Source organism: Diadema setosum, chromosome 7, assembly GCF_964275005.1.
Source record: "Diadema setosum chromosome 7, eeDiaSeto1, whole genome shotgun sequence".
Lineage (NCBI taxonomy): Eukaryota > Metazoa > Echinodermata > Echinoidea > Diadematoida > Diadematidae > Diadema > Diadema setosum.
Genome location: NC_092691.1, coordinates 18,161,203 through 18,188,481, shown reverse-complemented (window position 1 = coordinate 18,188,481; position 27,279 = coordinate 18,161,203). Strand labels below are relative to the sequence as shown.

The window sequence follows — 27,279 nt, the reverse complement described above, 5'->3', positions numbered from 1 at the left end:
CAGACTTGACAATGTAGTGCTCATGATGCTATGACATTGCTCAATTTGACCTCTCAGAGAGTTAATGACATCATCCAATCAGAATTCTAATAGAATTTGTTGCTTTGGTAGCAAAACACCATAGATTATTCAGCATGTCAGTGTGTGGGCACAAATTATAAAAGATTTCCATCAGTCAGATATTTGCTAACTGAAGGAGTCATGAAAATGTTTGTTTGTTTGTTTGTTGTGTAACACCTTTATTTTAGTGTTGATGTTCTTCGATGGCGTAATCGGTGTTACATTGGTATTAAACGTTTTCTTGACGCTCCAAAGAAATGACCAAGAGACCAGTTCATATAAAGTATACAATTCCAGGCTCTTTATTTAATTAGTGGTTGAAGCTTGGGTTTGTAGCAACAACACTCCTACATTTGATATATTACATTGTTTTTTGTTTGTTTACAAACTTATATAACTGCATAATGTCAATTAATGTAAAGAAGATGTATGTAACAATGTACAGTATGTCCCAAAAAAAATTACATTGCAGCCTTCCGCAATGATATCTTTAAAAATAGTGAACGAATCTTAATAAAGATTCAGGGTATGAGACTATAACTCATTGCCCACATCTTATAGAAAACCCCATTCGATTTGCTTCAGTGGTCAAAGAGAAATACGGAATTTTGTAGAGGATATCGGGAATCTCTTCTGTCCAAGTTCTGTCTATTGTTCACACACAAGATCATCGAAATGCTAAACTCGGAAGAATCCGATTCATGACATGCTTTACAACAATCCACATTTCTCTGTGACCGCTTAACCAAATTGAATGGGGTTTTCTGCAAAATTAAGATGTTATACCTTAAGACTCTGAAGTAGCACGTACACAGGTTGATCATAACAGGTGTTTCAATTCGAAAATCTTATTGTAATTTTTGGGGCGACTTACTGCAGTATGTCCCCAAAAAAATTACAATAGGATTTTCGCATTGATAATGCCCAATATGATTAAATTTTTCAAATGCTACTTCAGGGTCTTGAAATATAACATTTTAGCTCTATTTTGCAGAAATCCCCATTCGATTTGGTTAAGCGGTCACAGAGAAATGTGGATTGTTGTAAAGCATGTCATGAATCAGATTCTTCCGAGTTTAGCATTTCGATGATCTTGTGTGTGAACAATAGACAGAACTTGGACAGAAGAGATTCCCGACATCCTCTACAAAATTCCGTATTTCTCTTTGACCACTGAAGCAAATCGAATGGGGTTTTCTGTAAGATGTGGGCAATGAGTTATAGTTTCATACCCTGAATTTGTATTTAGATTGATTCACTATTTTTAAAGATATCATTGCGGAGGGCCCCGTTGTAATTTTTTTTTTGGACATACTGTGTATCACTGCATGGATTGATATGAGGGAAGGCAAATTCAGGCTGACAAATTAAACATTGACTTGTGCTCAATACATTTACTGTAAATAATTGTAAAGTGTTTTTTTTTTTTTCTTTTTTAAAAAGAGGGTGGGGTTAAGAGGGATATAACTTTTATTTGATTTTGTTGAATGTTATGTAACTAGTACATCACTCTATTTTGCAGAACTTATACTTCATTAATTAAGTCACTTTGCAATAGGCACTCCTTTAGAAGTTTGTATTCTGATGGAGGAATTCAAATATTTGTGGAGGTTTTGGTCCTCTATTTGCATTTATAGAGCAAATAAAGGTGCACTTGCAAGATTTTCCTTTGTAATTATGTGTATTTATTGTCTCTGATTATGTGGTGTAATTTTCTATAGGATGATATCATGAAATAGTCCTGCATAAATTTGCATTAACTGTCCATACTCGTGGATGATATTTTGAGACATGCTGCTATGCAGAAAGGGGTAGTGTATTGTTTCTTTGGTTGTCTTTTCAGAGCAGAGGGTAAATTCTGCCAGTAGATTTGTAAGACTCTACTCTAAAATGGCATGAGTAGACTGACACTATGTCTTCACCATTTTTTTCTTGTCACAGTTTCATTCAAAGGGCTCTGTAATAAGAAAAACCAAGAAAAATTTTAGAGAGATTTATGAAAAGTTGATATGTTACTTGACATAAGTTCATGTAAGTGGTAATATATATTTAAAGGTGATAGTAATGCTAAAAACTTGGAATTGAAAACACAAAATATGTATGAAGACAGAAGTTACAGGATAATGATAAATCAAGCAGAAAAACCTTATGATATTGTTATGATGATGCTGATGATGGTGATGATGATGATGATGATTATATTATATTATTATTGTTATTATTTATTATTATTATTATTATTATTATTATTATTATTATTATTATTATTATTATTATTATTATTATTATTATTATTATTATTATTATTATTATGATTATGATAGTGTCAATTATGATGGTGATGGTGATGATGAGGATAATGATGACAATAAAATTGGTGGTTTTTTTGTTTTGTTTTTACAGATTCTATGAACTAACTTTCATTGCCTTTTGCCAATAGCTATGATTTGAGTAAATGAATCCATTTTCTTCTCTGGTTTTTTTTCCCTTTCGTTTATTTTTCTGCCACCCTTCTGGCTGATAATTGGGTTTGACAGACGTTAAGAGCCTAATACCTGTCATGTTTGTTATTTCTGCGAAGGAGATGAAACCATTCTGGTTTTGCTGGAGGGACAAAAACAACATAAGATTGTCTGAAATTAACCCCACATATCCCCCTCTTCTGAAATATCTCCTTGGCAACTGGCCATGAATGGGGTCATCCAGGAATGGCTATATAGCTATCTGAGAGGAGACAGCCTTTATCTCCTAGGTGGATCAGGTGCTCTTAAACTCACAGAAGGGAGATTAAAATGTAGATAGGTTTGCAAAGACTGACTACAAAAGCGCTTCAAGAAAGAAGTCAAATGATGTAGGCAGATGGAAGAGATTGGGTGAGAGCAAAGAATATATTGTTGATAAGGAAATTTTTATAGGGATACTTTTTAGTTTGTCCTCTGTCTGACATTGATGCTAACCATGAACACTAAATGACATCAACAATTACCATGTTTGATTTATCATATATACACACATAGCATGAATTATTCTCTATCTACCTAGCTGTGTGCTATTACTCACTGATATTAAAATAGCTGCTTTCCTTAGTGTTTATGTCATACTGTTCCTTTCAAAGTTATCAAAGTTTCTTGTAGCCATGACAGTACATCATGTTGAAACATGTGATGTTACTTGTATGTTGTATTAAACCCGAGTTAACGTCAGGACCTAATTCTTTGCGTGATATGTAATAAAGAAGACCAATACTACATGAGTAATCACAGTCTTGGCAGGTATCTTACTGCTTTACCCACATATTTAAGAATTCCTCTATTTGTCTGATATGTTCCTATAAGCAGATACCTGTTTTTGTTGTTTTTTTGTATAAGAATCCATCAAACAAAAACAATAAGGAGGTGCTTTTAATGACAACCACAGAATACCTCACAGGCTTCTTCATTTGTAGTGCCCTAGAAATGCATAAGTAGAGGAGTGCGTTGACATAATTTCTTCCAGCTCTGCCATTTACATGGCCCGCTAGCAGTGGAGTGCCCACGGGCTATACAGCGTTTTTTTCTGAAACCAATTCATTACCTCTCTCCCTAATTCAAGATCCTTGCAGGCAAATATCTACTTAATTTTGCTGAAATTGATGGTCATATCTTGACAAACAAGTTGCTGACTTTTTCTATTTCTTTTTTTTTTAAAAGCTTGATGCAGGTCCTACAGAGTAGAAAAGAGGAAAGAAATTATTTGAGGCATAAAATGTGGGAGAAATTGAACAAATGTACAAAACTTAATGCATTTCTGCTAGATGGCAGTATTTCACTGAACAGCAACTCCATTGTAAACTCATGTGTGCTGCATTTGACACATTTACAGTTTGTGTGTTTTGGTTTTTATGATATATTATTTGGTTTAAAAATATCCCCAAATGGTCAAACCTGTGAGAATACCAGCCATGAACTATTTTTAGATAGATGTATTATATTTTTTTCTTTTTGTAATTTAAACACAATTTCTTTCTGTAGGATTCCATAGACTGACGTGGGTGGAAAAAATCCAAGAGTGCTGGAAAATCTAAAGTTATCATGTCAGCTCAATATCACATTCCTTCTTACGGATAACTGATGTGCCATCTAGACTAATCCAGTACCATGTTCAGCTTGAGTTGGGTGTAATGCCCCAGTCACATAATGATTTGCATCCAGTGTTGCATCTAAAAGGGTCATTTTTCTTTTTTTCTGGCAAACACCCACGGACCCCTCTCCAAAAGTAAAAATTTTCCTGGATGGTCTGCGTCCACATTTAGTTATGGTGGCTTGTGTAAGTCTGCACAAGTATGGTGGACGTAACTCACTTTAAAAGACTGTGTTACTGGGGCTTAAGGGGGCAAGCAGGAAGAGATTTGCATCCAAGAGAACGCAAAGTTTATGACTTTGTTAAAGTCCAATTCACTGTCATGTTTGAAAATGAAACATGTACCATTCTGTTGAACTGCTCTTACTCTATCTATTCAAGACTAATCAACTAATATGGTGTAGAATTATACTTAAAAGAATCACAAATGTACTTCCCCACAGCCCATCCCCTTCATAGATAAATTGCTGCTGGAAAAGAAAGTAACTAGGATATGTCCTATTGCGTTTTGGGAATAAACGTGAAATGATCTAGTTTTAGTGCAGATACACTTTGCATGGGGATTGGGGTGGGGATTATAAGAACCCAAGCGTGTTAGGTTTCTCTCTTTCTTTCTCTCTCCCTCTTCAAAGGAAGGTCAACCACAGACTAAGGCCAGAGTATTTGTGGGTCACTTTAAATAGGTCAAATTTGCCATTAGTTTTAAGGGTCAAGCAACAATTCCTCAGGGACTGAATCTATTTTTCACTCACATTGTAGAAGTGAGAGAGAGAGAGAGAGAGAGAGAGAGGTCTCCAAGAACAATTCAATGATCTGAAATGTTTAAATTAATTTACTTTGAATGCACTGTTAAAATGGAAGTTTTATAATATACTTTATAGTATTGTGCTGCGCTCTAGATATCAAAGTTACAATGTAGCCCCCCAAAACAAATAATACGATTAAATCTATTTTTCTTGATGACACACTAGCAGGAACAAGGATAATGACATTTGTAGTATCTTTTGTCCATAACCACACTGTCTTTCTCTACCATGGAGAAGAAATTTAAACATAGTTTTATTTTATTTTTTTTTTTTTACTCCATGCATGTTAAGAACAGCTCTTTGGAAGGGCTACTTACTTTCTTTGTGTACATTATATGTGCCCATAAAATAAGCCCCTCTATCAACCTAGAGAATATGTGTATATAAGTCATTTTTGAAATCTGAATAATAGAAGCAAATCATGCATTCAGGTCAAGGGTTTGGAATGGAGGATAGATACCTTTACTCACTTCTCCATCTGCTAGATTTACAAGAATCATTCTTGAAACTCTGCTTGTCTGAATAAGTGACAGAAAATATACTGCTACTATGGAGCAGATTTAACATTGTTAAATGTGTTTGAGAACCATTCCTCCTATTTTCTCCTGGCTCAGTTGGTTCTAAGAAATTGCCAAACCTGAAAGTGGAGCCTACATAAACACTGGTATTTTAATTTTAGCAACATATGCATCATATGTATTATGCCGCTTTGAATTCTAATCATGCTTTTTACACAAAACATGATATACAGTTCAGTACCACATGGTTTGCTTTGTGCAAAAAATGTAATCAATGTGTATATTATAGAATAATGTCTTCTGTTATGAAACACCTTAATTTTTCTTGTGTTATCTTTCTATTCATTGTCAGTATTCCACTTTGTGCTACTTATAGCTCAATGAGTATCTGTCTTTTCTGAGAAACAGATTGATGAGTCATATAGCACCAGCTGAGATCAGATATGTAATATGTCGTATGTCTCTTGATTGTGCCAAACTGCTATATGGAAATTAAGCCAATTCAATCATGGGATGAAATATGACAATGAAATTGTTGGTGCTCATGAAAATGTCAAGCTATTTTCTATTCTATTTTTATTTTATTTATTTTATTTTATCTTTTGCATAGAAAAGCATTTCAGAAAGTATCAAAGGTTTCTCTGTATTGCTTCACTTGACATTCAGTTTTTGCTCTCTTGCATCAGGAATGATTGCGAGGGTGTTGCTACGGCGATGCCTCTCATCATCCTCCCACCTCCATCAGCGTCATCGTCAATCTTTGCTCCACAATCGGATGCCTCCTACGTGCGGCTCTCCCATTCAGCCAGCATGCAGCCTTTTACTGAGCCAGGGTTTGCATGCAGGCGGACCGAGGTTGCAGCAAGAAGATACCACATCAGTGGAAACATCCACCACTGAAACTCTAGGTGTCTCCACGGCAACAGATGATGCTGGAGAGGATACCAGAGCAGAGGAGGAAGCCTTTGAAAACTCCTTTGATCCGTAAGACTTCTTTCCCATCAGCAATGTTCACTAAAAATTTATCAAACAATTTAGTTTAGTATTATGCTGTATTTTTGTTTTTGATAGACCTTTGATACATCCTATATATGCTTGGATTTTCTTTGTCTGTCATCTTTAGTACACATGCCAGCTTTATATCTCAAAGAAAATGGAGAAAAAGATGATGGAGAAGACATTTTTGCTAGCATTGTTGATTTGAACCTGGCACTATCCTCTCTTACGACTTCATATCTTCACTAGATAGTTTTGGAACTCTCCCATGGCTCTTTCCAGTAATACACTGTTCACAGTGTAATATACCTTGTAGCATCACAGAGATTATCATTCCACACTAGCTTTGAGTGAAATATGAAATAAAATGACACAATATGGATGACAGATTGACACTCTTAATCAAAGATAGCAATGATAGACATACACTTATTTGTTGTTATTAGATGAATATGTGAGAGACGTCTGTTGTTTGAATGAAATTTCCAAAACAGGACATTCAGTACAAAGTAGGATTCAGTACTTTTCCCAATACTTGAAGTGTTTTTCAGCCTCTAGATCTAACTAAACCTAACTTTCTCTATTTAAATCACTTTTTGAATAAGTTAGGATGGATCAACTTTGACAAGTTATACCACTCCAAAGCTTAGAGCTCAGTCTTTGTAAACTGTGTAGAAAAGAGGGCATTTATTTGTCCTATTTTTGTGGTTTTGAGCCAAGTGTTTATAAACAAGTATGTTTGGCTAGATGTTCTTTTTGTTTGTGTTCTGTCCAAAGAGTTGAAAAGCCTCCCTAATTTGGGGTTAATTTGCCCTTTTTTGCAATTCATTTTACACACTAGTATATAAATCCCAGATGGTTCTTGGAACCGTCTAGATTTCCATATATATGAATGGTGGCAGCCCTGGCAAATCTATACATTTAGGATGGCATAGATTCTTTGAAGCAATAAAACACTATATGTATTCTTACCATAGACTGATTGTTAAAAATCAGTAGGACAGCATATAATGTACTGTAATGTGTTTCCCAATTAAAAAAAAAGAACCCTTAATGCTAGTATTCAGTAATAAAGAGTTGGCAAAATTTTACCATGTAACACACAATCTTTCTTGTTACGTATTCTACAGTATGATTTATTCCCCTTAACCCTCTGATGAGCTGATTTGCTATGACGCATATTTCCCATTTGCTATCTGCTTGAGTATACTTGGGACTAGTCTTCAACAGGTTGATAGGTTGCTCAGTTGTAAATATAGATATTGCAAACAGAAGTGATATACGTAATGTAGGCAATTTCAGGTGCTGTGGCATGCTAAAAGTAAACTGCTTTGCTAAGGTTTACATCCAATATGAAATGATCGGCTCAAAGGCATTTACACAATTCTACCATGTGGGCAGATTCACTGTCTGATAGCAGTTTTGCATTGCACACTAGTTTCCTTGCAGGGGAAACTTCTGATCAGATCAATCCCAACCAAATATTGACATATTACAAATGGCTCATCTTGGAAATTGAATAAGAGATCCAAAACGAATAATATTGGGAGTAAAAGATGATTCAAAAGATACAGTGATTGTGTGGGTAGTATGGTCTGAATGATGCAATTAACCCGTTGAGGACGGACTGATTTTGCCACAACATGCATTTCCCATAGACACCTGCCCGAGTATACTCGGGACTCGTCCTCAACGGGTTAATAGCTTCTCAGTCCCCTAAGGCTCAGCATGATTCCTCTTACAGTAATTATGATGTTTGCTTTGTTGAATAATGATGGGTTGTTAGCTCAGATAAATGTTAATGTGGTGAAAAGATATAAAAATGTAATCAAAGGAAGAAAAATGATTTTCATCTGTAAACTATCAATGGAATCAGACAAGTCACTGGTTTGATCACTAGTTTTTCTCCAGTTTATGAAAGATGTAGGTAAAAGAAGATAGAAAGAATCGGAGAAAGATAGAGGGAGAGCCAGTCAAGAAAAAAAGAAAGAATTGTGACGGAAAATAAGAAGAATGTCAAGATTTACTGCTGTCTTATCACTGTGAGATAAGAAACAAGAAGGCTATCTCTTCAAGGTAGCATAACCCAAATAATTCAAGCTTATCGGAACTGGGTTGCTTAGATCAAAAGCCAGTCACTAGTGTGTTTTTTCCTCATTTTTATGCATCGAGGATGTCCTACTCTACTTTGTCTCTTGTAAAGGATCAGTTTAACAGATATTCATATGGTATTTGGCTGAGTATAATGTATTCAAAGACCTAGGCTTGTTCTTTCCACAGTATTTTAATGGTTTTTCTTTCCCCTCCAAATTGAAATGTATGAACAGAATGTTTGGATGCATTACTAATTTCAGTTTGGAAAGTATAGGGTGAGGTGTTTTTTTCTTCCTCTGCCACAAAGTGTCACCAGATGCATATTTTTTTTTTTCAGTCACATTATTAATGAACTACTTGATTGAATAGGATAATAATTTATGTGGCTGATGTCATGCTTTTGAAGAACAACATCTACAGCACTTGAAAGAACACATATTTTGTCCCATTTTGTGATCAGAAATGGGGGGGGGGGATAGTCAACAAATTTTGTGAATTTGAAAAAAAACAAACTAACTTCTGTGTACTCTGTCTTGGAGTATACTGGTTTACTGGACTCTTTTTTCTTCATTATCTTTTAAAGAAGATCGTGGCACAGAAATTTTAGATGAGGAAGTGTGACTGTTGAGAAATGTGTTAAACAGTGATCTTACTTATATCCTACAAAGATAAACCCACAATTATATGCCACTCTCCTCTCCCCCCCCCCCATAAAAAAAAAAGAAGAAGAATGGATTAATAATTCTGGGTTTTTTAATATTTATTTCTTGTTGGTCATGGGGAAATATACCGGATGGCATACCAATCAGCCATGCAGTTTGAAAGGACATGATGTCATAATTTATTCAATGGATTTGCAAAAATGTTGACTTTTCGTTTTTAATTCTCTGGTTTTCATTCGAATGACATGATTTTGTGGAAGAAATGTCCTCATAAATGTAACATATGAATGATTTGGGTAAGTGGGGAAAATTGGATTCACTCATTTTTTATGCAGTGACTCTAATGTACCTACCCTCTTTTTATTTTTTCTGGCAAAGCTGTGCAATAATAAGCTGCCTAAGCTGTGCAATAATGAGCTGCCTCATATTACTTCAGTAAGAAAATGGCTAAACTTGCCTTAATGATTAGACATATACATAGATATGTATATGTCCATGATTGATTTCATTAGTAAACAAGTTTCAAACAGATATTGTATGGCATCTTTCCTTTCTTCTCATTAAAATTCTCTTTAGGAAATCATATGAATATATGTATTCATATTGTGTGTGTCAGAGTATAAATGTATAACATACATGTAGCTGTAGCTGTCTTGTTCAATGTTGTTGCTGTGAACAACTCTAACAGCACCATCTTGAAGTCAAACCAGACATTACAACATAATTTTAGGCTTTTTATTATGACTCATATTATCAGACAGAGTGAGAGAAATGGCTAATGCAGCAAAATTTTGATTTGGAAAGTTATCGGAAGTTTAGCAACAACAGAATTACTGTTTGGCCCAAAGTATGGAATGTAGACGAATACTTCCATTATTATGTGTAGTTGCATTTGGCATTAATCCGCCCTGTACATGTGTCTAATTATGTTAACCGTAGTATTTATTTGGAAGGTGCCACTGCAGCTTGCTCTTTCCGTTCCTAAAGCAGCCCCCCCCCCCCTTTGCTTCCAGTCTCCCCTGCCATGGTGAGCAAACAGGCAGAGTATTGTTGGCCAATCTCAAACCTCTTGGCAGGAAGCCCTCCTTCTGGCCCCCTGACCCTTCTCTGGTTCCTCTATTGCGGAGGTCACGCAAGGTCAAAGTCTTTCAATTCCATAGGAGTACAGTAATATAATGGCATATATAGAAAGCAAGAAAGAAAGAGAGGAAAAAACCCAGAAAGAGAAATAAAGCAGAGAAGAAAAAAACCCAGAAAGAGAAATAAAGCAGAGAAGAAGAGTGGGAAACAAGGTGGTTCGTGTAAGCACTGGTGAACTTGAGATTTTCTCTCCGGTGTTTCTCTGCAGGAACTTTTGAATATGATACAGTAACTACACACCAATACAGGCAGTCTCAAAAATGTTTCTTTTGAGGTTGCTTTCATGACAAATGTGGGTATGATCCTTCCCGTCACGGCATTAGCCTGACAAGCCATTGCCCAATACTGCAGTCTTGTGACATTATAAGTTATTACTCTGTTCATTTTTGTCATCTTCTCTCTTTTTGCCATCTTCTTGTCCATTTATTGTTTTGATATTTGTGTTTCCTTTTTTGTTTCCACTATTCTTTTTTTTTATTTTTTTTTTACTTTCAAAGCTATAATAACTCTCACAGAAGAGCTTAAGTGGTTACTCTGTCCCATCTGCAGTTCATTGTTTAACATTCTTGTATACAAATGACACGTTTTTGATGGAATACCAGGTACCTGAAACTGCATTTCCCTTGCAGTAAATTTTCCTCTTCTGTTCATGCAGTTAAGCCTTTAGCACCTGAGTCTTCAATGGCTGTCCATTTGAAAAGTACTTTACTGCATACAGCGCCCCTATGCATGTGTTTGTCGCAGTTGTGTATTATGCATGTTAACGTATGTATAATCCACAATTTTATTCAGATATACTGCAAACATGGGAAGACATTGGAGAATGTAGGGATATGGAGGGGGAATTTATAGAACCAATCATAAATAAAACATGATTTATTTATTTTTTTAGTTCAGTCTATCTGAAATAGAAATCCATTCAGTAGAGCATTTAGTGGACAACAATTGTGTAGAGTCTGGAGAACAGTCTTTGAATCATGACATGAACAGTAAAGACTTATTGAAGATTGTTGACATTTCTGATTTGTAATGCAATACCAGAAGATTTTAAAAATGAGATGGCATCTACTACGTTTCAAACACCTTGGGAATTAAGGATGGGGAGAGGAAAACATATGGAATAAAAGGGTTTATAAGAGATAGTGCAGAAGGAGTTAAGATGTAAAAATATATAAAGAGAATTCAACGTGTTGATGTATTTTCATTCTTGTAGCATTCTGAAAAAGGGACTGACTTACTATTTTCAAAAAGCAGGGTGGAAGGATGCTACCCTTAACGTATATCAGTAGCAAGTCAAAGGAATGTGTCCTCTTCAGAAAACATGAAATTTTGTGGAATTCATTCTTTTCATTTTCTTTATATTTATATCATTTGGCTGTAGTGACATCATGAACTCTTGTAGTCTTCTCATCCAGCAATGGTGGCACCAAGACTTTAAGAATTCACAACTTTTGAATGGATTGTCTGATTTTCCTCAAACTTCATCGATGTTTTCTACTAATTATTGCTGCAGTCACTCAATCCACGTAATATTTTGGGAAACCTCCCCTGTCATGTGACTGTGGCTTTGGGGGGGGGGGGGGGGGAGGGAAGGTGAACAGAAAAACAGGCCTGTTACAATTGTTCCAATCAGTAATAGGCAATTTGATATTCTGTATCCAATGCTGTAATCATACGTCATCATCAGGAATCCAGGTCATTTTATCTTGTTTTAGAAATGCTTTTAAATGGCGATGCTTTAGCAGGGGTGATTAACTATTTCCATCATATATTAGAGATAGAAAAGGGTGTATTGGAAAAAAAAAATGTATTACACATTGATTCAGAACAGTTTGTCAATATCTTCTCCTTGCTTGAGAGCTAAAGATCAATAAAAACACAATTACTCAAGCCGCACATATTTGAATGAAATACATATTGAAAAATGCTTGTCAATGCAGACATACAAGGATCATCCAATGTCCATTTTTAATTTTCACTCATTGAAACTGTTAGAAGAAGAGTTAATGAAATATTGAATCGGAGACTTAATGTAATCATGAATAGAGATACAAGAAGAATGGAAAAAATAATGATAAATGGAGTACTACCCATGCATGTGCCACAGAACCATCTCTCTTATTTTTTAAATCAGTTTACGGAAATTAAATGTGAAAGTCAATTAATATTTCAGTCAGTGGCCAAACTCAGCTAGTTTCATATCTCTGTTCCTTCATATTGACTTTCATAGAGACACTTTTGATATTGAATTCATAGCATAAGTCATTTTCCAGTTGAAGTTATAATTAATCATGTTATCTGCAAGTCAATGAACCTATTGCAATCTCCACGTCACTTTTGATTTAGGGTATTCTGATCTTACTAAGATTGCCTATTGGGGTCATTCGTTCGATGGCACAGTTTCAGTCTAATTGTTCTTTGAATTACTTCTGCTTGTGTTGTTCCTGAGGGCCGAAGCAGAGTGTATGCTATGAATATAATAGTTTAAAGTATTACATATATATCTATCATATTTTATGATATACCAAATGAAATATTCTATCTGTAGTCTTGCCATCCAAATAAAAACACTGTTCTCTGAAATGGCGTTGTCTGTTGGAGGAACTAAGCAATATTAAATTTCCTAGAATTACTATTACCAGCAGATCTTACCTTCCAACCCAGCGGACTATTCCTGGGGGTACATGTTGTATATCATCATGCATTTGACAAAGGGGAGGTAGGTGAAAAACTCATGCATTTTAAAACAATTCCATCAAGTTGTAAGAGTATTTTGTTAAATTATGATGTAGATGCCAGGAAACTAAGCAGAGATGAAGGTGTTATGACAGTGGTAACATACACTATTCCTTTTATGTTGTGGTAAATCCCCATATTTATGTTGAAGCACTTTTTTTTTAAATTTCAACACAGTCATTAAGGAACTACTCTGCAAATCATTCTGCAAACTGTGTACTCAAACAATGTCAATATTAGCATATTGGACATGGTTACAGTTTGTTATTCCAAAGTTTCAATATCTGATAATGAAATAAGGTTTGTCATTCCTAAGGTTCATTAATTCAAGAATAAAACAAGGCTTGTTATTCTCAAGGTTTGTCAATCCAAAAATGAAAAAAAGGTTTGTCACTCTGAAGGTTCATTAATCCAAAAATGAAATAGGGTTTTATAATTCCAAAAGTTTGTTACTATGTACCTTTTTATCATTTTTAGATTAGTGTACCGTATATAATTTTCAAATTAACAAACCTTCGGAATAACAGACAGACCTAATATCATTTTTGGATGAATGAACCATATTTCATTTTCAGATAAATGAAGGTGTAAGTATACACGATTTGTTTGTTTTGGAATAATTAATTTCTGGAATAATGAACCTCATTTCATTTTCAGATAATGAACCTTTTGAAAAACATTGAACCTTGTGTCATTTTAGGAATAACGAACATCACCCATGGGACATAGTGCGTCAAGCTTGGCTTTCTCTCTTTTAACCATTTACCTCTATAAAGCAATTCTAATTTTCAGTCAGGTGAATGCATGACACGTTGAGCTTCCGTGAACAATGTTTTATTTGTTTTTTCTTGATACTTTCTGATATTTTTTTTTTTAGGTAAACCTTTCTTGTATGATAAGTTGTATGCTCTTTGGTACCATGTATAGATGAGTTCAGAAATAGACCAAGCTTCACAGGATGGTATGTGAGTAGTCATGTCATTTCCTAGGAACCTCAGATATGTTGTGTATGATACAACATTTTCATGCGGTGTATCTGTGTGTTGTTATGGCTTTGTTTCACCTTTTTTTTTTTTTTTTACATTTCAAAAAATAACAGATGACAAACTGCTCAAGCTCAGATACTGGCACAGATATCAGAAAGGAGAAACATGGATGGGAGGAAAGGAGAATAGACAATGAGTGAGTGTGTGTGTCAAGAGAGGAGGAGGGTGAGAAACCAGGGTGGGAACCAAGAGTATGGTGCAAGGAACATGAAGAGTAAGGATTATCGGTGGTATGAACATGGATTTTGCATCTACTCGGGGTCGGAGGGATGAGTCACGGCGTCGCATTTTAGGCATACTTTGTGCATTTTAGCATGTTGGTGCAGGCGCAGTTGGTGCTGCAGCGCGAGGGCCAACTATAACTACTATTGTGATCGCCGGACGGGCTCCTCCCAGGCAGGAGAACAAGTTTGGCATGATGGGAGAGCCATCGCTTCACATGCAGCATTTGCAGGCATGAAACACAGCCTTTGAGAATGGCAAACCTTACTTTCTAATGATGCAAGTCCAACATTAAAGTAAACCTGTGCACGTACATCCCGGTAATATCTATTTTTATTTTCTAATGAAGCACAGTCAAAATGTGTTGATGTTGGATATTGACTGTGGGCTTTGGGTAGGGGCTGGGGCAAGGGATTGAAAAGACAACTGAAAACAATATGTAGTTCAATTGTTTACAGAAAACATTTACCCGAGTGTGTTGTAAGGAATTTATGAATTTGAGCTATGTAAAATAAGAAGGCTTTGATTATGCAGAAATATCTCTGTGTCTATAATAATTGTAATAATGATAATAAAAGTGGCTATCTACACAGCATACACTTCCACCCTTCAATGCTCATTGCGCTTCAAGAAAAATATATAAAACACAAGAGAGGGAACAAGGAAATAAACTAGTGAGCGAACGGAAAAAAAAGCAACACAATTCTCCTCAACATAGTAGATTACAGTTATGTAATCATTCGTGCAAAAATAATAAGAGAATTCCCATCACACTGATAGCCAAAGAGCTGTGAATTCAAGTTAAAAATCAGTTTCATGATTCATTTTCTTATAGAAGTTCCAATAAATCATTCTGCATACTAATTCTTTGAATGCTTTAACCGTAAGATCGTAAATAGGCTATAATTCAGTAGATCAAGTTTGTTAAACAATAAAGAATGACAACTCTCAAGTTTGAAAAGCTGCTTATAGAAAGAAGACAGTATTGGCAATCCACGTGAGGCATGAGGTAAGACCTCTCATAATGCATGGAGGAAGTTTTGTCCTTGATATTCCATCCAAAGAATAAAGAGTGAGTAAGATCTGAAGTTCAAGTTTGACACTCCTCTCAGGAAGGAAGAAAGTTGAAAAAACTGTGGAATGTGTTTCGCCAGTGATGGAATTTAAAGGTCACAGGGTCAGGTACTCAGTGCTCTACCGGTCCATGCAGGCTCCATGCAACTTGAAAGAGTTTGTAGCTTCAGCAAGTTGAGGAATGGTACCATGTATACACCATATATGTGCATTTTGTTCTGGCCAAAATGTTATGGTGGTAAATGACTGCACCTGCATGTTCTAGATAAAATTGTCAGAGTATGAAATCCCTGATTGATGATGAACTTTGCTCCAAAGAAGCCTGTGTTTCTCGGACATCGTTCAAACCTGTTTCTCACAAACTAACCAAACAAAGAGTGAAGTCTAACAAATTTCTTGCAAATCACTATTGTTCTATAGAAGTTATCTCATAAGATGAGAGAGATTGTGCTAGTTGTAATGTACACAAATGTTTCCTCTGCTTCATTATTTTTTCTGACACATTAAATCTAGAGGGAATTCAATTTGGTCATGATCAGAACCCCCCCCCAAATAAACATCTATTCTTTCATGTATTATAGTGCTTTCTTCATCTTCTCATCCCTACCCATTCTTTATTGCTTTTTCTCCCCTTTCATCTTTGTTTATTTCAGGTAGTGTCTCTCCAATTCTTTCCTTCCTTCTTTCTTTGTGTATTATATCTCTCTCATCTGCCCTTACATTAGCAGCCAGGCACTGTGATGCATCCCTTTAACATCCCACTGTAGGCAAGACTGACTGCCTTAAAGGTCAGGATGGCCAGTAAACAAACAAGTGTGAAGTTCAGCCAATTTCGTAGGTTTAATCTGTCACTCATAAAGTTGGTGAGCAGCACAAGGGTGAACGGAAGAATGACAATCACTTGATACTTCTGGATGTCCAGAGCTTGTTACCAAATGTGACGCATATGGCAATGTCATGTATGGCACAATGCCTGCCTGTTAGTTTATGAGACATGATTTGGGCTGATGGAGAATATGTATCAATTGATGATGCTTACATACAAACTGATAGATCTTTGCCTCGTACATCAGAATTACATTCCACTCTCTAATTCCGTCAAACCTGTGGGATCATTGAAGAAAGGAGAAGGTGAAATAAACTGGAAACAAACTTGAGGGAAAAGAGAAATGAACAAGAGTAAAAAGATTGAATGAGGAGGGGAAGGTAGAGGAGGAGGAGTGATCAAAATGGTGACATGGAAAAAGAAAGGGTGCCAAAGAATAGGAGGGGGTATAGAGCTGAAAGAGATATGTACTCGAAAGAAGAGATAAAGGAGGATGAAGGAGGAATGGGTTGGGAAGAGAGGTGGAGGAGGAGCACACCAAAAAATGTGAAAGATTATAAAAGGGTTGTCAGTATTGGATTGTATGAAGACCAAATATTACAAACACAAACAGAAGGAAACAGACCAGAAATGAATAATAATTTTTTGGCGGAAAAATGAGCAAATGTTGTGATGGTTACTATCATTCATTCATTCAGTTGTTTGCCATCTCCAACAAAAACATGTAAACATGACTTTAATTTTTAATATTGCAAATAAGTGCATGCATTTTTAAATTACAGTTTACAATAAACATATTTTAGGTGTGAAATTAACAAGGAAGGTGAAAAGGAAAAAAAAAAAAACCACTTTGAGAATTATTATAGAAATACAGGAGATGGTGAGGGATGCTAAAAAAGAAAAAAAAGTGCTTGTAGGGTACATTCGCCCAAACATGATAAAACAATTGTGTAATTGACTTGCAACTATTCATAAAAGCATAATTCAAATTACAAAAACAAATCAAACTAACTAACTAAGAATAGAAACCTAACTAGCTCTAAAAAAATCCCATGACGACGTCACTGTTATACAGAAACAAATGTAAGAAAGAAAGAAAGAGAAGAAGAAGAAGAAGAAAAAGAAAAAAAAAGAAAGAGAAAGAAAAGAAAAGAAAAACCCTGATAGCATGTTATGAAAAAAAAAGGGCGATAGCAAAAACAAAAAGTGATGGATGATTGGAGCTGCAGAGCAAATACTTAATGTTAAAAGAAAATTAAACTTTGATGTTCCAATTCTTTTACGATCAGTAACAGATCAGCAAAGTTTTTGTCAAATGCAAATAGATAAAATATCATTTTTTATGATAAGGCTCATTCTTTTAAAAATCTAAACAAACTGTTTCTTCAAATTAGTTTTGAAAGAATTTACATTTGAATTTAATCATCACAGAAGACATAACACTCCATCAAGAAAAGGCCAAGAAATGGACTACACCGCTGTATTTACCCACTCTTTACACTTTACAGGTATGGTGTCTTTTGCAGAAGTGCACTCAGTCAACCTTTAGAAGATAAATATGAGCATTTATATCTCCTCCATCAGATTACTAGCTTAGCTTTATTTTTTTTCTTCTTTATATCGGTGCATTATCGCTAACTCATTTTAATCTCTGGAATGTTCAATGTGCACTTGGCAATGAGTCAAAATTGTTGGAAAATTCCTCGCCGTTCAGCGGGAGTCCATTTGGTTTTGGAAAAAGGTTTGACTTTTTTGCATCACCAAGTTTATATACATACTGCAAACAATTAAGCCGTGGAAGAGGGAGATAATATACGGATTTATCAGTGTCAAGAGGTACAGCGGCAGGAAGTGTATGTTTATATTGACTGGATTTTTCTTCCCACACCCTCCGCCATGACTGGCTGGTACGCTGTACATAAAAATCATAACCATATATACTGAGCATTCGAGCCACAGCTATGCAGCGTACATAGGGTAGCGTGGCACAGCAAAGGTATATCGGCCCACTTCTCTGGTTGGCAGCAGTATTTGACCCAGTAGCAAAGACGCTGTTGTCCTGCCTTGCTGTGCAGTGCATCAGTTCACATTGTGTACAAACAGGGAGGTGGGAACCTCTCTGCTACAAACTAGGACCCTACACAGATGGGGCAAAAGCACTTACCCTGCTTTCTGAAGGAGAGCAATGATCACGTTGATGTCCTGTTACTGCCGTGTTATTTCATTTCAATTCAATTCAATTCAATTCAATTAATCCAATTCAAATCAATTCAATTCAACTTAGTTCAATTAAATTCAAATCAATTCAATTCAATTAGCTTTTATCTTCATCCAACAAAAAAGTAATGCAATTACGAAGTATGCATTAATAAATCATTTTATTGTTAAATTATAAGAAATGCAGATCATAAAATTTTCATACAGTATAGATAATCTTTCTTTTGAGATATGTTATCTTCATTTTAAAGCCATACTGAGCTTGGCATTATTTGCTCAAACACATTGTTTACAGGTAGTAAACAGTATACAAAACATTATGTGTGTGTGTGGGGGGGGGGATGTTGTAGTGTAATATGAATTATAAATGTGATATAATTGATGAAAGCTTTCAATGTACGTGTATCTCTCAGAGTACAGCTTTCATTATTCAAGGGAAAGTTTTGATGCAATCACTGCCTATTTCCTGATGATGGTCATGCTGTAAATGGCAACTAGTCACATTATACTTGTAGGTGAGGAAGTTGACTATACTAGTCACATGGTTGACTTGGTAGCAATTCAAACATATCATGCCACATCCATATATATATATATATATATATATATATATATATATATATATATATACATATACATATATTGTTGTCTTTATCTAGTGTTTTTTTTTTTTGGAGGGGGGGGGGGGGAGAAAATGGCACTGGATGTAAACATAGATCTATTTGTCTATTTGTGTTCATGAACAAGTCAGACTGTATGCAGGGTACTGTATACGCCATATATTTCGCGAGTCTAAATTTTCGCGAATCAGGAATTCCCGACAGTTTCGCGAGTGGTTAAATTCGCGATCGTGGAGTCCTGTACTGAACGGAGATATGTACACGCGATTAGAGTCAATATTCTTACGTGTCTTTAATTTCGTGAATAGCATCCCGACTCGCGAAATTCGCGAAAATAAAAACCTCACAAAATATTTGGCGTATACAGTATTTTTAGTTTTTGCTACCTACAAGAATGATACTGCACCTACTGTTTTTGTAGGTGCTGGTAATAGGGTAAATGAAATGGGATGTGTGTAATGGAAAGACAAGAATCAATGTCCTAGAATTTGATTGTCAAGTTGTTGCTAGTGAGTTTTAAAGGCAAGCTTTTATAAGTGGTGGAAAAGATAGAGGACCCAAGAAATCAAGAGAGAGAGGGCAGTCAAGTAATTCTCTATCTATGGGATAGATCATGTAATTGAAAGTTTACATTTGTACCAATGTATCCCAAAACATCACAGACATGATCACATGACTGTATAATATACAGAACACAGTTAGTCTTCTCTACAGCCAGAAAAGGCAAGTTTCTGAAGGCCACAGCCATGCAGCAGTAACTATACATCTGTACTTTTAAAAAAAGCTCATAGATCACCTAAAGGGAAACTCTGGACCAATTAAAAGATGGATCTGATTACACAAAGATTATGACAATTTTATTAAGAAAGTTTTGAAATTGTGAAGTTTCACTAATTTTCACAAAACCTTTCTAGAACAGTCAATACAAATATGCAAATGAGTGAGTTGATGATGTCATCCCCTCACAGCTTGCTATGTAGTTTTTACACAAAAATCTTGAATTTCCAGGTACTTTGTTTAAATGTGCATGTGTATATATGCCCTAGTCACAAATGAACTGATTGTATCAGAGCAAACATTTTTTTTTTTTTTAGATATTCAAACAGGATTGATATGGAAGTGTATACTTTTATAGCAGAAACATTGAACATATATGTCAGTTTTTGTACACAGTCAATGGAAAATTGTGAGGTGGTGACATCATAAGCACATTTATTGTAACTGTTTGAGAACTGACTCGCATAAATTATCAAAACTTTACAATTTCATAGCTTCCCTAATCTTTATTAAATTTTGATCAAATTTTCACTGTTACTCTTCGTTTCAAACTAACTTTATTTAAACTAGTCCAGAATTCGTCTTTTAAGAACTGCTTGTCATCATCTTTGGCGTTAACTTGATTCTGATGTGGCCTCAATGGAAGATTTTAAATCATACTTCTGTTTTGGGGTCTAAATTGTACATTGACAAAATAGCACAATATTGTCTGATTTTTGGGCCCTGTGGTATCTTGGGGTGCATTTATCAACTCACTTTTGGTGCAGAATCAACATTTCCAAATAATTTTCAAGGAGTTTTAGGCAGTTGAAAAACACAAAGCTGTTTTGATTATTGAATTAGAAAGGTGTTTCTGAAATGCTGAAAAAAATGTGATAAAAAATGTGATTGCAAATGTGTTTGAGCCAGAAACATATCTCTGTAGAGCGGATAAATGCAAAGTTGTTTTGAAATGCATTCATAGCTCAGACCTGCCCACACCAACCACTGCCAACTATGTAACTGTGTCTCCGCTCCTCCGATCAAACAAGGCCTCCCAATCGACTCATGACAGAGCTGATAAATGCAACAATTCAAGAAACGTCATCCATAAGGTGTTTTGCGTTTTGATAGTGGGTATTGAAATGTGTTTCAAACATGAGAAAGTTGATAAATGCAGCCTGGACAACAATCTTTATTCTCTCTCCAAAATGTGCAACGATATCCTTCATCATGTGAGACACGGACCACCAAAGATTGTCTAATGTTATATGAAATGGATTGGATTATTTTCATTCCGGTGAAGACTTGACAGTACATGATATAAATAGTTGTCGATTAAAATGTAAATGTTCACTAGCAAATTGTGCAACTTGCAACATCTTTATCTTCAGCACATCACTGATGATGGTCCTCTTTAGTTTGCAGGGGATAGTTTGTTCCTTTTTTTTTTGTATTTAAGACAAGAATGAAAAATGAAATGATAAAGCATATTAGTAATCCAGGTTGGGCTCTTGGAGACTCAGCAAGTTATAGTCAGTGGTCATTCCAGTGACCTTGGTGTCCAGTATCCTAATGAAGGTTAAGTATCGTCCTCTGGTGACCAGCCCTGTTCCATTGGTATTAATAAGGGGGTAAATAAGACAAGACATTGTGATGCAACTGTGAAGTAAGCTGTCCCTCTGCCCAATTTAGCGCTGAAAATAGCAACCCTAATGGCTCTTGCGTGTATGGCTGGGAAATTTAATGGCTTCCCTCTGAGATGCTCATTATTTCTATTTGCGACTTCAGACACCTCAAGTCCTGCATTTGAACTGATCCTTGTTTCTAAAGTCTGCCAAAGGATTTTCCTAGTAGTAGGTAAGACAACTAAGTTGTATCAGACTACAATTTGATGTCAGTTATTTTTATTCATGATTTCTTTACTGAGAAGTGAAGACAAACATTTTGTTAAATTTGAAAGAAGATTACCTGAAATCCTATCAAATAGTTTGATACCAGCTTCTTCCTCTCAAGAGAAATGCTTTCAAGTTGATATTTTCCTCTGATAGAATAAATACAGGTTTGGAGGGTTTCTTTTTAAAGAATGAATTAAGTAATTTCAATCAAATATTCATTAGTTATATTAAGGATATTAATCTAAATAGTTCTTCTTTTTCAACTTACATCGGCATACTTAAATCAACTATAAGAAATCAATTGTAGAACATGCAATGATGGCTAGATGAACTACAAGGTTGTTTTTGAGAAATAATAGTCATTCTTATCTTTGTAAATACATGCCTTATCAATGTTTTCACTATACAAAACTCAATGAAAGTAACTGCATCTGTGTATGATTATGCAACAGTTGCCATTTTCACTGAGGAGGCGAAAGGTAAAACCAACTGACTACATCGGAATGAAAGAGGGAAGTCAGTTTTGAGAAAGAAATGTATGGACTTCACATTTCAGATGAAAATATAGCAGATGTATGACATCTTATTATCTCCTTTATTATATCCATGTTTTCTCTCAATCATTATATATGTTATATGTTTTTGTAGTTTTTCTTGTTTAATATGAAATTTTGTGTTTATTTGCTTAGAAGTAAGAGAAAAATATGAAATTAAAAGTCTCACAAAATTTCCCTCCTATTGTTAGGAATTTATATTTTTGACAAATAGTATCAGCCATAGTTAACACATTATGCATTCATTACTCAATTGCATAATTTTGATGAAGAAAAATATGAGCAGATAATTTTGAGGCACAGGGCATCTCTCAAAGGTAGTCCATCATGAAATATTATGGTTCTTTGATTGAATTGATCTTAATTCACTGCCCATAGCGGTGTATTTTAAAAAATAACACACACACACCAAACACACACTACTAGTGCACGGCAGCTAGAACAGAATTGCCCACTGGTAAATAAGTGCAAGGAGCTTTATGCTCACTGGTAATGGTGGTCAATTCTAGTGAAGCATGATTCTTCAACTACATACCGGGTATGTGCTGCATTATGGGGATTATGAGCCAAGTGCAGTTATATACAATGAAGATGTACATGCATCTCAGGATCCAGCTGAGCAAGTTTCACACTAGATTCGGGCAGTCAGAAACTTAACAGTTGATTATTTGTTATTCCCTGCAAGCTTTGCACAGACATATGAACTCCTATGTCCTACCAAGTGCGGACAAGTGAACAAATATTACGTATACATAACACTGAATACTTCCAACTCTAACTCTAACTCTTGCCCATTATATGTTTTCTGAAAATATAAAGACAAGTCATCATGACTCTTGTAAATATTAATTACAATTGATAAGTTTGGTGCATCTTCTTCAACAGAGAAAGACACCATTTTCCCAAGAAATTATTTTTTTTTTTTGACATATCATTCAAGGATTATTATTTCAGAGATGTCATGGGTGCGCTTCTGTTATTACGGCTTCAGGTTATAAACATGATGCCATTTACACAATCACCTTCAGACTTTGAAGTAGGTATAGATTTGATATAATTTGTGCTGATTATGCTCAAATATTCCACTGATACGCCATTTTCTTTTTGCTCTCATTTATTCAGCAAAATTTCAGTGTGGGGTGACATACTATTTTTGACGAGAAGTGTGAAGTATATGCCATTCTCAACTGTTGTGGTGGGTCAATTTTCTTTGCGGTATCCCATACTTCAGCATTGTGTCTGTGCTTTTAGGTTGATATCCGTTTGCCCATGTGCTGGCACAGTGCTGCTTTGCAGACTTTGCCAAATTCAAAAAGAAAACTAACAAAAAAACCCCCCAAAAACATGACTTCCACTCTGAGAGCATCTTGCCCTGAAATGCACCAACTAGGTGGTATTTGTAAAGAAAAACATACACCAGCGGAAAGGAATGTGGAGTCCATTTATATGTTTCGGAAATTTTTGACTACCAAAGTCTACACAAATGAATGTTTGCTCACTCCAATAAGTCACACACCCATCTCAATAGTCAAAAAGAAATTGACCTCAGCTCTTTTTCCTCTTCCCAAGCATTTTTTTCCCAGTCATTTTAATAGTGATGGTGTTGTGTGCGATGTGTGTGTGTGTGTGTGTGTGTGTGTGTGTGTGTGTGTGTGTGTGAGTAGGAGCATTGAATGTGTGTATTTGGGTGTGTGTGCACTCACTTGCATGTGTGTGTGTGTTTGTGTGTTTGTGTGCCATGGACAGAAATTTGTGTCTCTTGATTAGAGGAATTGTCCCTCAAGTGTAGCTTATGCTGACCACCCCTCAAGTTCAAAGTGGATGAGTTCTAGCTCGTATTCATACTCTTTAATAAACGCTTCTGTCAGAAGGGGTTTTAGTTGCCTGTTTGTGCCGTATGGTAGTGCCTTCCACAGTGTGAGACAGCACCGAGCAGCCTGCCGCTCCTGTGGTTGTGTGTGCATCGTCTGCTTGTAGCAGGGGAAAAAATAGTGCTAAGTCTTGTGCTGGCAGTCAAGTCTTTAGGGGAGAGATGAGCAGAGGAATCATTACAAACATGAACAGGACATCAGATTCATGTTGTTTTGGACAATGCTGCTATGAACCTCTGATTGACTTGAAGAAGACAGTGTTGATAAGTCGAAGAAACTCCTTGAGCTGGCGTTAGACCCAGACCGAAGGTGGAAAAGGATGCAAATTTCCCGGAATAAAAAGAAGCGGGAGGTAAGGAAGGCATATAGTGGCTGATCTTTGTGTCGTCACGTCCACTCTGATTTTGTCCTTTTATGGAAGAGAAATACGCTGGATGTACGCTGTCCAGATGTGGCCTACACCTATGGGGCTGCTGCTTCTAAGTCGGCAAAGAGCTTTGTGGATTTTTTTTCCCCTTACAAATTGAAAGATGTTTTGTTGTCTTGTGCATTTACTGCGGAGCTGCAAAGATAATGTGAATTTTACAGAACTAACTGGTAGTCGGTTTGAGAGACTATTTGCCACATGCCAGTGATATATCAATTGGAAATATCAACTTTGCAAGGCAAGATTTCACCTCTTGATTTCTGATATCAAAGTGTAGTTTCAAGAAGCATGCATGGTGTAGATTTTTACTTCTTGAGAGATCATACTGAATTATATAGTCCCACTGACATTTTTGTATTAAAGCAGAAATTTAAATCACCCTTTGTAAACAAGTTTTGATTACACCCAAATGATGGTTATCATTAATTACTGAATTTCAGCTTTTCAGTGGTCCTTTGATTATTCAAAACTTTGACAGAAGTAATGATGCCAAAACTTTAAAAGTTTGTGATATATTTTGTGAGATTGCGAGGAATATGAGCTAAACAGCTGACACTGATTGAAAGTGGGGCTCATAGGCCTACATGTTTGTCTGTTTGTGTGTGTGTCTATTTTAACGTGTGCATGTTTCTGTGCCATATGTGAAAATTCACCAAATTGGTCTCCAGTTGCAGTGCTGATGCAATGTTAAAAAGTTCATGCAAGAGCAACATTTTCTTTGAACAGCTTGATACGTTGATGGGCATCAATCATTATCAGGCAAAATAGTCTGATATGTCCCAGATTTGTGCAAGTCATCATATCTTGGTTATTGGATGAATCTAAATGCATACAGCTCTGACAGTGATATTCTATAAAACTGAAAAGAAAAAGAACTTTGTGTGGAAGCACATGGCATGTTGCAGAATTTAGGTTTTGGCAACACTATTCACAGTGATTCAGATCAAATGCTCAACGAAAAAAATTGGTATATGTCACATCAAAAAAAGAAAAAAAAAAACAAACAGAGGAGAAGAAGAGCAAGGTGAGAAAAAAGAAGAGAGTGGATGAGATGAATGTGAAGTAATGCCTGCCAAGGAGATGTTGTAGCTCCTATATTTCCCATCCTGGAAACCACAAAGGGGCCCCTGGACCTCCGGTTTCCATCTTCATGCTTGAGAAGAAGGGGGCAGCGGTGGTAGTGTGTATGTAGGAAAGATCCCAGCACACCAGCCTCCCCACTACTGCACGTACCGCACGGCACCATGCCTATGCCTGTGGTTTGCTCGGGCATTGTTCTCCCCCAGCCGCTGTGGCAAGGGTGCACACTCGGAGAACAAAGGAGAAGCGGCGGCCTGCGTGCTGTGGTGGAGATACCACGAGGTGCCGTGTCAACCTCCCTTGTTCCCTGCATCCTACCTTTTCCAACTGTCCCCTCTCCCCCTCTCTCTCTCCCTCTCTCTCTCTCCATATCTCCTGCCCTTGTGGGCTCTTTATTCCCCCACCCTCTCCAAACTTTATTATCATCTCTGCATGTTTGGGTGGAAGGAAATACCAAACAAGCATGCATTCACATTTTAAGCACAGTAGATTCATAAATTCTTGTAAATGTAAATAGTCTTTTTTTTTTCTTCTGATCAAATGCAGACCTGCTACATTAGGTCATCTGTAAGCCCATCTTTGCATTGGATATAGGCCTACATTTATATATTTGATAGGGAAACTAATTGTGTTTTGAAATAGATTTTTCTTTTAATTGGTACTTTACCTTTACAGGATTATAGCACATATTATTAAGTGATGAAGGTCTGATTTCTTATTCTATAGTGTATCCAAAGCACTGAGTCCCAGTATATCCATTAAATGATAATCCAACTATTTTTTTTTCTTTTTGCAGCTTTCATTGCAGATGGTAGTAGTGACATTTTGTTTGTTTGTTTGTTTGGTTTGCCACAAAGCACAAATTTCTGATCATCACCCTAACTAGTTAACAAATTTTGGATGACTATATATATATATATATATATATATATATATATATATATATATATGCATATTTTTGTGTATGATACTTTGAAGAGATCAGCTGACAATATGCCAGGTCATGAGGCCAAAATTCAAAGATCCCATACAGTGAACAGGAGCATTGTCATATTCAAGGTGATGTTCAGTTTTTATGAAAAATCAAGACCTGTATAGCAGTTTCTTTTGTGACTTCATTTGCAAATGTTATATAGATCTTTTTTTTTTTTTCATGCAGTCTTGCTCAGTGCCAAATTAGTGGTAAAATGTTGTTGTGGCTGTTGATTTTTTTTTTTTTTTGAAGGGGGATGGGTCCTTCAGTTATTATTATTATCATTATTATTTCAATCAACTTTTTTTTTTCTCTTTTGAGAATTATATCTAATTGTAAGATACAGGTTCTTGGGATTTGGTATTGCAATGAATACACCATACTTATGAAGATGCAATGTAAATCTGTTCCACTGAAGAAATAATAGAAGAATATTAAACATTTATAGTTTAGATGGGAGTTTATTATACAAAGATTTCATTAGATAGTATAGTGGTAATTTACAAAGTTAGTTGATGAATGATTTAAACAGTTTTTATTAATGCCTGTACTCTCTAAAAAAATGGAGTAAAAATGTTCACTCT

At 35.8% G+C, this 27,279-nt stretch overlaps 1 protein-coding gene across 2 annotated transcripts in view; it reads left to right on the top strand.

Moving 5' to 3' along the window:
* LOC140230406 (small ribosomal subunit protein uS11m-like) overlaps nucleotides 1-27,279 on the top strand; it is a 114,850-nt gene that overhangs the window by 40,798 nt on the left and 46,773 nt on the right. For both annotated transcript variants that reach the window (XM_072310553.1, XM_072310554.1), the window contains exon 2: nucleotides 6,190-6,487. In XM_072310553.1, coding sequence (XP_072166654.1) covers nucleotides 6,190-6,487 — 298 coding nt within the window. The remainder of the gene's footprint in view (nucleotides 1-6,189; nucleotides 6,488-27,279) is intronic.